We start from the raw sequence: 14,222 nt of genomic DNA, 5'->3' as shown, positions 1-14,222 counted from the left end.
TTTTTTTTTAGCTTCAATATTCTTTCCCGTGCCAAGGAGATGAGATTCGTTTGGATTTTTTTTTTTTCTTTAACCTCGGTACATCTCGACGATTGATTTGTACACGGTGCTCCCGGACGTAAGCGTTCTCTCGTGCCGTGGATGCCCCCGATCGAGAAACCCGAAGTCACGTGCGTAGCTCCAATTAAAATTTTAAAGCCATTTCACGTCATCAACGGGCTATGTCTTCCCATAATGCATCATACGGAGTGAAGGGAAGATGCGCGTCTCTCCACCTCCCACACCCTCCCACAGAGCGGTCGGTCATTCTAATACACACCAGTTAATACATGAATATATATGCAACACGAAAGATAAACTGTAACAAAGGGTCTGCGCGGTATATAAACTCTCCGGAGGATCATCTTCTCAGTTCGCTTCGCGTCTTCGGTTCTACAGCAATATGAATAATCAGGTAGGCCATCAGATAGTATCGTATACGACGTCGGGTCGCTTTAACCCTTATGGCTGCAAAAATGTAGCCGTCTGATAATGAGCATTGCAACTAATTCAATAATTTTAAATATTGCTAACAAAATGAATTCTGAAATCTCTTGTGCTGTTCTTGTTCGCCAGCAATTTATTTGAATTTATTAAAATTTTATTCATTTATTTTGTTTCTGTATTATTTTTCATTACTACTATATTATTTTATTTTTATCGTTTTCTCTTTTCAATCTTTGTACATATGTATATTACTTAAAATTTCTTTGTTAAATTATTTCGGTTGAAAAGGACGAAGAAAGCGTGCAATCCGGACATTTTACTCTATTGAAGAAGTTTTAATTTCCCGAATAGCGTATTAACCGGAAAATTATTTGTTGATAAATTTTAATGCGTGATAAAATGATTTAATAATTCTAATTTTTCTGCTTTTATAATATACACGTAACATAAACAAAAATACGATCGATCAGAGGCGCCTTGTATACGCAACCGATCATTTAAAAAGAGTACTTGGCGAGACTAATATAAATTATTATAAGTTATTATTCTTTTGTGAACAGATTATATCTTCACAAAGTGAATAAGCAAGCAATTATAATTATCTTGCACAGATAGCTTTTAAATTTGCTTAATGGGAAAAGATGGAAATAGTCGTAATGAGAATAAATTGCAATAGTGATCGCTAATCTAAAGTCCTCCATAACGCTTGCGCTGTATAACGTGCATATGCAACGTGAATTTGCAATTATCTTCTATTGTGTCAGCGATGAATACTTTAGTCGGTGACAACGTGTCGCAATCGTGAAAGGTGCGACGTTTGTGACAATTGTTGCAATTTATTCCGATTATATATACGCGGTTCTATATCTTCTTGTATACCGCAACACAAACATTGCGGTAAAAGCCGATGTTAAAAAAATTTAATAATTGGGTGAAAAAATTATCGCGCATATTGAGAGAGATGATCGCTTTGAGAATCAATCCAAACAGCACGGTTAAACGATGTCTTAAGAGACGTCTGAAAAGAGTAAAACGCCTCTTTAGAAGTCTTCGCGACTTCTTTCAGACACGCGTGCTGTTCGAGAAAGAGCCATTTCTTAACACGTTCGTGTAAACGGTAATAAGATGTGATGAAATACTTGATTTTTCTATCGCGATAGAGAGATAGAGAGATATAATAACGTAATCAGAAACAGAGATTCCGTGTCGATAGTGTCTGAATCTTCCCCCCGTTCGTGATGACGAACATATAACTACACTTAACAGAGAGACGTCCGATTGTGCCCCACTTTCCCTCAGCAGCGCACGATTATCACAGCGGACACCGTCATTTCTCGCGTGTCAGACATTTCTTTCGTGACGATCCATCGAGACGGCCACAACATCTTTCCCGAAGAATAAAAAAATTCAAGATTGAAACCAAAAGTAATAAACGTGATGCGCGCCTTCCATTTTTTTTTTAACGATACAATTAATAATCTTCATTTTTAATAATTTTATAATATTTAGCGAATAACTAGAAAATGCGATATATAGATTTTTACTTTTGCTAATTGTATAATTATTTGTTCGTCATCGAAAGGTATTCCGTTATTATTGATTTAATCAATTCGTTTTTATTATCGAATCAATCCAAACTTATCAGAATTAATCTGATATAATCGATGCTTCATTATAATTCATTATTTACCTTCATTATATACTAGATTGTAATTCGCCGCCCGTCACAAAGCCACAGAAACTCTCTCTGATTGCAGTTGATCGTCCTGGTGCTGTCCTGCATCGGCAGCGATGTCCTGGCTGGTCTCCTGCCAGGAGGTGGATCTCCTGGAGGTGATGCAGGCACCGGGGGATATCAATACAGTCGACCGGGTGGTGGCGGATTCGGCGGCGGTGGCGGCGGTGGAGGATACGCAGGCGATGCCGGTTTCGGCGGCGGTGACTTCGGCATCAGCAGGGCAAGACCCAGCCAGGGTTACGGCCCACCCGGGAGCGGCGGCGATGCTTTTGGCAGACCGAGTGCTTTCGGTGGACAGCCGTCATCATCCTACAGACAACCGCAGTTCGGCGACAGCGGCAGCGGCGGATACCAGGATCGTGGTGCTGGAGGATATCAAGATCGTGGTGCTGGAGGATATCAGGGAGGATATGGATACGGTGGACGCGACAGTGAAAGGGTAAAATTATTTAAATATTGTATTTTCGGAGAGTTTGAAAATTTAATTATATATATTTCACACGTGGGAGACATTAAAAGAAAATAATATCTCTCTCTCTTTCCTTTCTATCTTTTCCGGAAGAGATTGTTACTCTCAGAAAATTATCATCGTCGTCCCATATCATTCGTCCCTCAAGATTTGTTTATTCGCACGTTTTTAAAATTTAGACAGATTAAGAGAACAATGTACATGCCGGAAATAAAATATTTTTTTATCATATACGCGATGACAGTTAGTCTATTACGCATTGTCACGTGTTATTTTCACGTAGCCGCAGCCGTACAGCTTCCAATACGAAGTCGTCGATCCCCCGAGCGGCAATGATTATTCTCAACGCGAGAGTAGCGATGGTAACGTTGTTCAAGGAGAATACAGAGTTTTATTGCCGGATTCGAGAACGCAGATCGTTCGATATACAGCTGACAATGTAAACGGATATAACGCGGAGGTTCAATACGAAGGACAGGCTCGCGCTGGTGGAGGATATCCAGGAGGCGGTTATCAAGGAGGTCGGTATATTTTTAATATAAAACCGCTGTTTAATAATATCGGACACAATATGTACGCGCGTAAAATTATACTGTATAAAATTAATAATTACTTTAAAAAATTTTAAATTGCATTAATGATGAAATCTTAAAAAATACTTATTTTTCAAAAAAAAATTGTTATCTAAGAAAATTATTCAATTTTTCATCCTTTATATATAAATGTTTCCTTCTTATATTTATCAAAGAGATTCTTATTATAACTTTTCGTCTATTGTACTTCTTAGCAGGTAGAAGCGGCGGTTTCGGCGGACCCGGGGGTGGTTTCGGCGGATCCGGAGGTGGTTTCATTGGCGGCGACAGTGGCAGCAATCAATATTTACCGCCGCGCAGTTCTTATCGCAAATAATCAACCACAACAGGGGCTACCTTACCAAAATACGACATGTATGACGCGCGCAACCATCACGGAGACAACCATCACGGACCTCCCCTCGGCTTTCTATTCTGAGTACAATAATCCGCACCCCCAATACGACAAACACACATACACATACACACACACACACACATTAATATACCTCCTCCTTCCAATCACCTGCGCATCCACAGATCACTTTCACCCGTATTTAACGATTACACGACGATTAAATAGGGTAACTTCATACGCATGCATGAGTGTGTATGTGTTTATATATATATATTATACGATATGTATACGTATTTTTTTTGTGTGTACATGATATATAATTGTGTACTGTAAAACATACGCTTCTGTACTTTCCGTTAAGCAATTATCAAACTCTTATGTTATGTACTTATTTATATACGAGCTTTGTAGTAAAACATGAATGAAGTACTGTATGCGGCGAAAAAAAAAGCCTGGTGGCGGAGTGAGACGGGAGAGCCGATGATTAAGTCAATTACGCTATATAAATTTATTGTATTTAACAATTACTAAAATAAATTACAAACTAAGCACGAATATTATTTCGAGACCGAGCAACTTGGATTTGTGTACAGAAAAAAATCGAGCCGAGTTGGGTTAAAAAGAGAAATTTCAACACACATGCGGCGATTTTAGATGACGAAGAGAAGACGTTTTTTGTCTTCTCATCCAGCTGGGCGAGATCGTTAGAAATCTCTGATAATATTCTGAAAGTACTCTTTCTACCTCAACTTCGTACGTGATTCTTTCCCCAATTCATCTTTCCAATCTGCTTTGTAATCGATTGATCTATTATCTTCTTCTTCTTCTCTGATATGGCTGGGAGACTTTCCGAAAGGAATTGTCTATACACCATTAACTAGGTATAGGTATTAGACAGGTTAATATATGATAAACTAATATAGGTATTGGATAGGATAACATATGATAAACCAATATAGGTCATTATATAGGATAATGTGTGAAAACCTCTTCTTTTTGGGTCATATGGAAGGATGGGACCCGAGCGGAATCGAACCTGTAATCTTTCGATTACCAGCCTGCGACTCTACGCCCGGCGCCACGCATCGCCCCAATCGATCTATTATATCTTTTCAAACTTGAAAAAAGAAACCTTCAGATGCGTTTTACTTTGTTTTAATTAATTTTACGTAAGAGATAATGATTTACATAAATTTGAATAAGATAATAATAGAATAATTTGTTTTAAATTTGCAACGTGATTAATTTCACGATTTTTAATATTTCGTAGATAATTATCTTCTTGCTGTTATTTTTTTTATTAGGGACAAAATAATTTTAATAATACATCTCCTCTTCGAAAAATTCCTCCGAAAATAGAATACAATTTTTCAAATGCAAGGTCAGTAAAAATAATTATCGCGATTGAATTAACATTTTTTGTATTACAATTTATAGTTTTTAACAGCGTCAATGTGCAAAACGTTATCTATCAACTATCCAAGTATAACCTATTCGAAAATATAATCAACATAGTATATATAATTTCAAAACGATGCGTTGATTTGTATGTACATACCTGGCGATGATCGCGGATCATCTTTAATATACTTCGGACAGAGAATGACTTGAAATATATTTTGAGGACATTTTCGATTGACTCCGGATAAACAGAAGCGCGATCACGACTTGAGTTACCGAAATGAAATGTAACAGCGATGTTTAATACGTTATGCGCAAGAAACATTCAACACTTTATAAGATTACACTCGCGTTAATTCTTTACATTTAACAGATTAACTTTTATGCACAAATAATCGTGAGAAATACGGAGCGATTCGTTTCATCGTTGACGATTCAAAATCAAACTCGATCGAAATGCTCGAAAGGGTGCGCACTTCACCTGGCGTTCGAATCGACCAATCAGAATAACAGCAGAGTAGCATCTCATTGATCAATCAGGATAAAGACATCTTTGCTCCTTTTACTCTGATTGGCCAATTAAATACTACTTCATCCAGCGAGTAGAATTTTTGAACGCACTCTTAAAATAACGAAAGCACCGATGTAACGTGAAATATATTAGTTTTTTTTTTCAAATACAAAAATAAAATTTAACATATAGAAATGCTTGATTTCTCAAAGCAGTGAACTTTAATTATAATTAACAAACAGAAATTTTAAAAATTATTTACTTATTATTAGTATTTTATCAATGATAGCGTTATCACTAAAACTTTTGATTCAGAAATTGATTAGTTCAATATCAAAGATTTAATTCAATATAAATATATATTGGTAAAAAATATCATAGTTTTTCATTTTTCAAAAAATAAATATATCATAAGAAAATTTATTTTATGGAGACAAATTCTATAATTTTTTAAACTACTTATACAGTAACTTGTAAATAATGTTGTACTTAAAGAGAGCTATAGCAAGAAATGGTGTTATTAAATAAAAAAAAAAAATGTTTTTATATATATAAATAAAAAAATAAAATTTATTATATCTGTATGATTTTAATATATATATATATAGCATTATTTAATAATTACATCAAAATGGATAATGTGTTTTTATTGTATAACCTAGTGATTATTTTGTAAAATAATTATTTTTTTGCTAGATGTGTTGCATAAACATAAAAAAATTTCTAGAAATTCTTTCATATTCTTAAATAAATTCTTGTATAAGCATAAAGTTTGTAACATTTAACGTAAACAAAATTATCAGTTTATAGTTAAAATAAAAGTTTTTTTTATGTGTCATATCTTTTCTGTTTCTTAAATCTATTTTTTTTTTTTTTTTGTAAAAAAATCATATGGATAATATATTTCCTTAATGTAATATTCATAATTGTATCAAAGTTCAACTGGTACATTTTCGAAAATCTGTCTTATGCGTGTCCTTGCCCTATAGAAAAATTGGATAGGTAATGGTTACATAAAGAGAGAGCAAAGAATATTTGTAGCTAATGTAAAGTTCATTGTAATTTAAAAAATATTAGTGTAATAAAGTGATAATAAAATATTACCTTTGCCTAAAGATGGCTTCTTTATTGCGGTTTTAGTAGATTTGTATGGCACTCCTCTTCCACCTGTGTATATGCAAATATATATTAATTATTAATTAAATAAAAGAATTATATCCAAATATACATAATGTTAAAAATGTATGATTATATTATATATTGACTTACCAATAGGAGGAAAACTTTGTTCATCATCCATCAAAATATAATCTTCCATGATAGAAGTGCCAATAACATATGCTAGAAATAATTATATATATAAAATAAATGATTTTACAATTATATATATATATATATATATATATATATATATATATATATATATAAAATATAAAAATATATAAAATAGTAATTTCATTAATAAAAAGGACAATATCTAATTAGAATAAAAAATTGTTTCAACTTACAGTTTTCAATATTCGGAGGTCGCAATGATTGTTCACCCAACTAAACATAATGTGAAATTAGCAAATAATATTACACACTTCAATTACTATAAAGATTGATGAGTATAAAAACACATACATAACTTGGTACATGTTTTTTCTTCAATTCATTAACAGGTTTATCAACAGGTTTATTAACAGGTTTATCAACAGACTCATAGATTGATGTATCCAATTTGCTATAATCAATAACTTGCACTGGTTTCGATTCAGTCCGACGACGTATTTCATCTTGATATGTCCTACTAGACACTTTCAATCTATGATGTTCACTTACCTATCAAGATTTATTAATGATAAACTAATGATAATAACAGTGTTATGTATAAAAACTTAGTAGAAAAATATAAAAGTATATACTCTATGTACGTATATATAAATTCTTTTCACAAAATGATATATTTTAAATATAATATACTTACTCCTGTCATTGATAACAGTGTATTACACTCAGGTTTAGATTTGCAAAAACCACCGACTTTCAAGTTACTAATCGAATGTGTTAAGGTAGCAATATCAGATTTGTCGGGGTAATGTATCCCTGGACGCATATTCACTCCTAGCGATTTACAAAATTCTTCACACAATATCCATGCCCATTGCTGCAGTATAGATTTACTGCAGTGTTCAGATCCTCCATCAACAAATTTGTGGAACTAAATACATTGTAAAATATCATTGCTAATTTAATATACTTTGAAATATATATATATATATATATATATATATATATATATATATATATATATAATATAAAGGAATAAAACTATTTACAGAACATTCAAAGCCTTTTTCATGGATATAGTTGTAGCATATAAATATGCGTTCGGCATAAACAGAAAAAAACTTTTTTTCTACACCTGTTGTTTTCTTGTAACCTTCATCTGCCAAATGTATAAACAATGCTTCCAATTCATAAACCTTGAACTGATCTCTATCTTGTTCTGCAATAGAAATACAGCGAAATCTATTAAAATTGTATATATATATTAATAAATTGAAAGAGATGTATCAATATATCATACATTTTCTTATATTTTATGATGTGTATGTGTGCACAAAACCGTTAAAATATCTTGAAAAGATCAACTACATACTTACGTGCTGTGTCACACAGTTTTCCTAACACAGATTGCACTGTTTGGAAACAGTTCCTTGTTGTATAAAGAGGAGGATATTTGTTCACAATTTTTCTAGGTTCTAGAAAATTTATCAATTTCTTATACATAATAGCAAAATCAGTTTCTCCACCTTGATATTCTACAGGTATATTATGAATGTTTTGACTTGTCTCAAGTGCTTCCCGTCTATATCCTAATGGAATTTCAGCACTAACAATTATATGATGTACATCTTCTATACCATTCTCAAATGAAAAAATTCCTAATGCATATTCGGCCGGAAAATATTCAAGGTTATTATCAACAATCATTGAAAAAAAATGATTAACATGCATAAAGCAAAATTTCGATTTTGGCAAAACTGCAACAAAAAAATAAATTTTTTACAAACTTAGATTATAATGCGTATAATTATTTAATATATTATATATATATATATATATTAATGTATTACATAAAAAATTACTTACTGTTGAGATTTATAGCTGTGTCAATAGAAAATTTTATATTCTCTTGCATATCTTTAATGGCTTGCATCTTCTCCTTAGCTTTTCGTTCAATATCACTTATCAATTCTCCAAAGCTTGTTTTCTTTTCTTTGTTCTGTATTTGTCCTGCAATTTTATCTTGTTTTGCCATAGCTTCATATGGACCTTTTTCTTGCTTAGTTAAACTCTATTAACATAAAAAGAGGAACATCTACACAAACTAAACAAAAGTAAAGATCATATTTATATATCATAATTTTTGCAAAACATCTTGCCAAATTTATATAGAATTATAAAATCATTATTTCTCATTAAGAAAATAAGAGAAAGCATCTTTTCTTTTAGAAAAATATAAAATACTGTTAAATGAATAATCTTTTTTTGCGTACTCTAACAGACACGTAAAGTTGAAATTAATCAAAATTGACATGTTATTTATTGTATTCGAAAACGATGAATAATGTCCCGGTAACATGTAACGTTTTCAATATCAGAAAATTCTGATGAATTTCTTGTAGACATTACTTGCCACTCCTCACTGCATCCTGAATCTGCTTGAACATCTTTGAGTCCATTCGGAAATTTACGACCCTGCGCTTCCGCGCGCTTTCTCCAATCAAGCATAAAGAAAAAGAACGCGTTTCTGCCTTTGGCCTTCGGCATTTTGTTCCGATTTACTTGATGAAAAGAATAGTCGAAACTTTTAGCGATTTAACGATTAGGTTAAATCGTTCTCAAGTATAATCGCGTGAGATTGAAACAAAGAACCGTACTGTTTAAAAGTTATCTCGATTTCTCGATAATTTCCCCTTCCTCTTTTCGAGTTTATCTTTCTCCTTCTAATGTGGAGAGAAAAAGATAAACTCTGAACTAGTGCAGCCAGTTCAGTTATAAAGAACAGATCCAATATGCGATCGGTACCATAGATATATAGAATACATAGATGGAGCACGAAACCGCCCGAGTTGGCGCAGACCCGGAAATCTACTCGCCAATCACAAATATAGTCAAATCGAGCTTATTCGAAAAGTATCGAAGAAGACCGATTCCGAACAAATTTTATATATTATTTTATATTTATTCGGAAAAGCAGAGCTCTCATTGGATATCGCGCGTCGCGTCTCGCGCTGGTCTGCAATAACGCCCGTTTATGTATTTTATGCGTCTATGGCAGAGAGAAGATATAATAGAGGGCGAGAGTCAGCTAAAAGAGTATCAGGCAATTAGAAAGAGACGAAGTCAAGCGACCTGGCTGTCCTTGTCTGTTAGCGCATGCGCAGAGTAGAGCATACAGAGTCCGGAGAGTACATTAGCATCCCAGACAGCACAAAACATCCTCAGGATCATCCTGAATATGTCCAGGACGGTTCAGGACATTTGTAGGATGTTTTAAAATATTATTATAAATATATTTATAAAAATTTAATATGCATACATAATTATTTTTAGTTGTGTCGGCTATTTAATATAATTTAGAAATCTTAAGTATTATAATAAGTATTAATGTCCTATAAATGTCCACTGGATGTCTGTAGGATATATCTGCCCTGTCTATTATATTGGATGTCTTTTGGATTTCCAGAGGACATATACATGTGCAATTAATTGTTAACATTAATTTCGTTTAATATTAATAATTGAATTTGATGCGCACATTTTCATATATCCAAAATTATTATTTATTTAATATTTCATGAGAAATGTTACTGTTCGCAATATTCCAAAAACTTTACAAACAATAGTATTCAACCGCTAGTTCGTTTGTTTACCGCTATGCGACACGCGAACTCGTATTTGAGATTTGGTCACGAGAATTATATAAAGCTTGCAAAGAGCAACTGACAGGAAATTACAAATGTAATTATTTTCTATCAGTTCAATTTCTGATGCAATCCCAACATAGGGAATTCAAATATTGGATTGTTTAGAAAATATTACACAACTCAAACCTGGGAGCCAAACCTAAAATATTCATGTACAGCACGAAAGCCTCAAATATTAAAGAACGGTGAACTATTTTTAATATTAGATTTTTAATATTGGCAGTAAATAACAAAACATAATTTTAATTCATATTTAAATTTTTAAATTTGCTCCTTGAAACATACGAAAAATATCCCTAACATATCCTATAAAAATCCTTAGGATGTTCCACAGGATCTCCCTGGATTCTCCAGAGGTTAATATACGGCTATCATTTACTCTTCCTCAGGACATCCAGAGGAGATCTGAGGATTACAATGGGATATCCTGAGGATATCTTACATGTATGTCCTGGATGCCCTTTGGACGTCCTAAGGACATCCTTGTGCTGTCTGAGATAGTAAAAAATATTATAGTTATATTTTAAAGAAAATTAATACAGATTTTTAAAAATCTAATAAATGTTTTGTTATGACAGAAAATCAGTTAAAATTTATTGAAAAACGTATTTTGCAATATATAAGTAGACAAAAATTAAACCATAAATAAATGTAATAATTATAATTTTAAGTGTTAATAAAGGTAAATTTTAATTTACATTCACAAATTATTTTAAAAATAAATTAGTTTCTTAATGATCAAATTATCAATTTCGATATATATTTTAATCTTTAAAGAAATCACAAAAATTTTGTTTATATTACACTGTACAAGTAAAATATATAATCAAATTCAATAAACGATTTGCGTATGATTCAAATAATAAAGTAATACGAAAAATATATTTCAGTTAAATTGTTATTGCAACAAATTTATTGCTATAAAACTGCTAATACTAAATATCAAAAACTGCGCATGCGCGAATAGACAATGACAGCTAGGTCACTTGATTCTATCTCTTTCTAATCGTCTGATGTTTCCACTTACACGATTATCTATGGCTCCTGTCCTCTATTATATCTTCTCTTGCATATCGGTAGCTAATGCCCATCTATGTTTTTTGTATATCTATGATCGCCGCGCACCCTCTCGCTCTGGGGCGATGCGTGGCGCCGGGTGTAGAGTCGCAGGCTGGTAATCGAAAGATTCCAGGTTCGATTCCGCTCGGGTCCCATCTTCCCATATGACCCAAGAAGAGGTTTTCACACATTATCCTATGTTCTATATAATGCCTATATTTGTTTATCATACATTATCCTATCCAATACCTATATTAGTTTATCATATATTAACCTATCTAATATCTATACCTAGTTAATGGTGTATAGACAATTCCTTTCGGAAAGTCTCCAGCCATATCAGAGAAGAAGAAGAAGAAGAAGACCCTCTCGCTCTTGGCTATTTTCGGCTGTTCTCAGCTCTTGCTCTACTCTACTCTAATGCAAGTTTATATACAAGTTATGAGCGTAATTTACGAGGGTCAAAAATGATACAACACGTTAAGAAAAATTACTTTTTTGTCGCATAAAAAGTAAAAATAATTTAAACATCGTATTAAAGTTTAATATTCAATACTTCCCCGTTGATTGAAATCATTCAAGAGTTCGAATAAATTCTTCGGATTTTGCCATGGCAAAATATTTGACCCAGATTTTTTAAAAAAGATCTACTCATATCTATAATGAAATATAACGACAAATTTGTAAAGTTTATATTTCAAAGATAAGAATTGAGCGATCGTTACATTTAATGCAGAATTAATTGCGTGAATATTTATAATATAAAACAAAAAGGGATTAAAAAATCCTGATTCTTCGCGATCTTTTTCTTCGTCTTACTTTCTTAATTAAATATATATATGTAATTATGTGCACGCGATTTTTCAGATCGTTTATTTCGTTATTATTCATTATCGATATCGATACGCAGCCTATGTACGCGCGTATGATTTTCCGTAACACAATCAATTATTTCGCAAAATATAACAAACAATAATATTATGAAATATATATTATAATCCATTGGAATCGCGCGGCTGTAAAACTACCGGCATGAGAAAAGACTATACATACTTGAGAGAGAAGATTGTTAGCATGACATCTTCGCTAATTAGAACTTTAAGCTTGATGAAATCGCAGCTACGGTGCGATCACATTTAATTACGCGAATCGGGGTTGAACGAGGATCCAACGAAGATTCTCACCGAATCTCAAACATCCGGATAGGAGACTTCGCAATATCGTTACGCTGAGAGAACTTGAGATGTAACAGAGTGTATCTTTCCTATATATTACATTTGCATATGCACACGGATGCATTATAGTTCATTATTTCAACGAAAATCGAATAGATAATCGTCGTTTTTTTGCATGTCTTTTTCTTTATTTCTGGCGCATCAAATACCTTGATAATTAATATTTAAATCAAAATACATTCTAAAGTAGATAATTGGTTGCAATGTTTTCTGAAAAAAAAACCCAGATATTTGTAAAACTGAACATTGCATAGAAAATATATTATTTCTTACTTTACAAAATATATATGTGAAAGATAATAAAATTTTCAAGGAAAGCAATGTATCTCTTAATTTTATATGTTTGCGCGAAGTTCAATACATAATCTAACGTGAAAGGTACAAAGTTATGTTGATTATTACAAGAAGGACAAGTAAAAGCGAGAAAAAGAATAAGATATATGTTAAATATATATACAATATATATAAATACAGAGTCTTCTAGAATATATTTCCGACTCTAATTTTCATAGTAAAATCTCATAATAATTAAATCATTTTTTACAAATAAATATATAATAAATAAATAGGTATATATAAGTAAATAAATAACAAGTAAATATGTAATAATAAATGATAAAATAATATAATTAATAACGAAATTAGAAAGATAATAAAAAATAAAAAAAAAATTTTATATAAATAGATAAGATTAATCTTTTCATTCTACATACATAATTTTTAGAAGAATTATTCATAAAGAAAATAATATTTATGTTTCGTAAATACGAGAGATAAATACCTGCAAAAAGATTATTTCTCGCTCGTAAAACGTTACAGAAATGGAAGATTATTGCCAGTGCAGTTGTTTCTACATCCGACATCAGCGTGTGAAACAGCAAGCAAAGGGACCGGTGCAACGAGAGCCTGGGAGTGCCTTTTTAATGTCACGGAAGGAGTTACCTTTAAGTATCGTCGATGTCGAATCACATGAATCGTTAGATTGGGAGAGAGTCCGATAATAAGAGAGTCGGAGACAGAGACACGACATTCCTTGATCGGATTTTTGCACAGGGGAACGACCCAATCGCGAGATGGACCCGATACTCTTCAGGGAGCGAAGAGAATGCTTACGTCCTTCCTTTGCTCGTAAGTAACGATTAAATGTAATGTTCGATTCGTGTAATCGTAATTATACGTTCTGGCTTAACATAATTCATAAACGTTAATATTAATATGCAATGCGCTGCCTTACAATCACGATCGTATGCGTTTCTGTAGAAAAATTTCATTACATTTCTGATTAAGCAAAAGTGGATTCTGTGTGCAATTGAAAAAAGGAGCTAGCGTCATCTCGATTAATTATACATGTAGAAATTTTCACTATAAGCGAATAAGATAAATTTAATCACAGATATCAGATAATATATACCAT

At 32.4% G+C, this 14,222-nt stretch overlaps 2 protein-coding genes across 4 annotated transcripts; one reads left to right on the top strand and one right to left on the bottom strand.

The window, feature by feature from the left end:
- Nucleotides 1-417: 417 nt before the first annotated feature.
- LOC138933167 (pro-resilin) lies at nt 418-4,174 on the top strand. 2 transcript variants are annotated; one of them, XM_070295714.1, is made up of 4 exons: nt 418-454; nt 2,244-2,663; nt 2,977-3,214; nt 3,484-4,174. In XM_070295714.1, exons 1-4 carry the CDS (start codon nt 443-445, stop codon nt 3,600-3,602), a joined length of 789 nt encoding a protein of 262 aa, XP_070151815.1. In that variant the 5' UTR covers nt 418-442; the 3' UTR covers nt 3,603-4,174. The 2 variants fall into 2 exon arrangements, with proteins under 2 accessions (XP_070151815.1, XP_070151814.1); XM_070295713.1 differs by having other exon boundaries at nt 3,481-4,172.
- Nucleotides 4,175-6,129: 1,955 nt separating this feature from the next.
- On the bottom strand, nt 6,130-9,593 carry LOC138933145 (protein maelstrom 2-like). Of its 2 annotated transcripts, none has more exons than XM_070295673.1 (10): nt 9,221-9,312; nt 8,674-8,878; nt 8,184-8,564; nt 7,857-8,026; nt 7,505-7,738; nt 7,162-7,359; nt 7,044-7,083; nt 6,805-6,876; nt 6,640-6,702; nt 6,130-6,518 (listed from the first exon to the last, which is right to left on the bottom strand). In XM_070295673.1, the coding sequence occupies exons 2-10, from the start codon at nt 8,840-8,842 to the stop codon at nt 6,502-6,504; spliced, it is 1,344 nt and encodes a 447-aa protein (XP_070151774.1). In that variant the 5' UTR covers nt 8,843-8,878; nt 9,221-9,312; the 3' UTR covers nt 6,130-6,501. The 2 variants fall into 2 exon arrangements, with proteins under 2 accessions (XP_070151774.1, XP_070151773.1); XM_070295672.1 differs by having other exon boundaries at nt 6,132-6,518; nt 9,217-9,593.
- Between the last annotated feature and the right edge of the window lie 4,629 nt (nt 9,594-14,222).

This window comes from Polyergus mexicanus, unplaced genomic scaffold (assembly GCF_030449975.1).
Source record: "Polyergus mexicanus isolate NDT 795.1 unplaced genomic scaffold, iyPolMexi1.0 SCAF_5, whole genome shotgun sequence".
NCBI lineage: Eukaryota > Metazoa > Arthropoda > Insecta > Hymenoptera > Formicidae > Polyergus > Polyergus mexicanus.
This window is presented reverse-complemented; position numbering and strand designations above follow the sequence as displayed.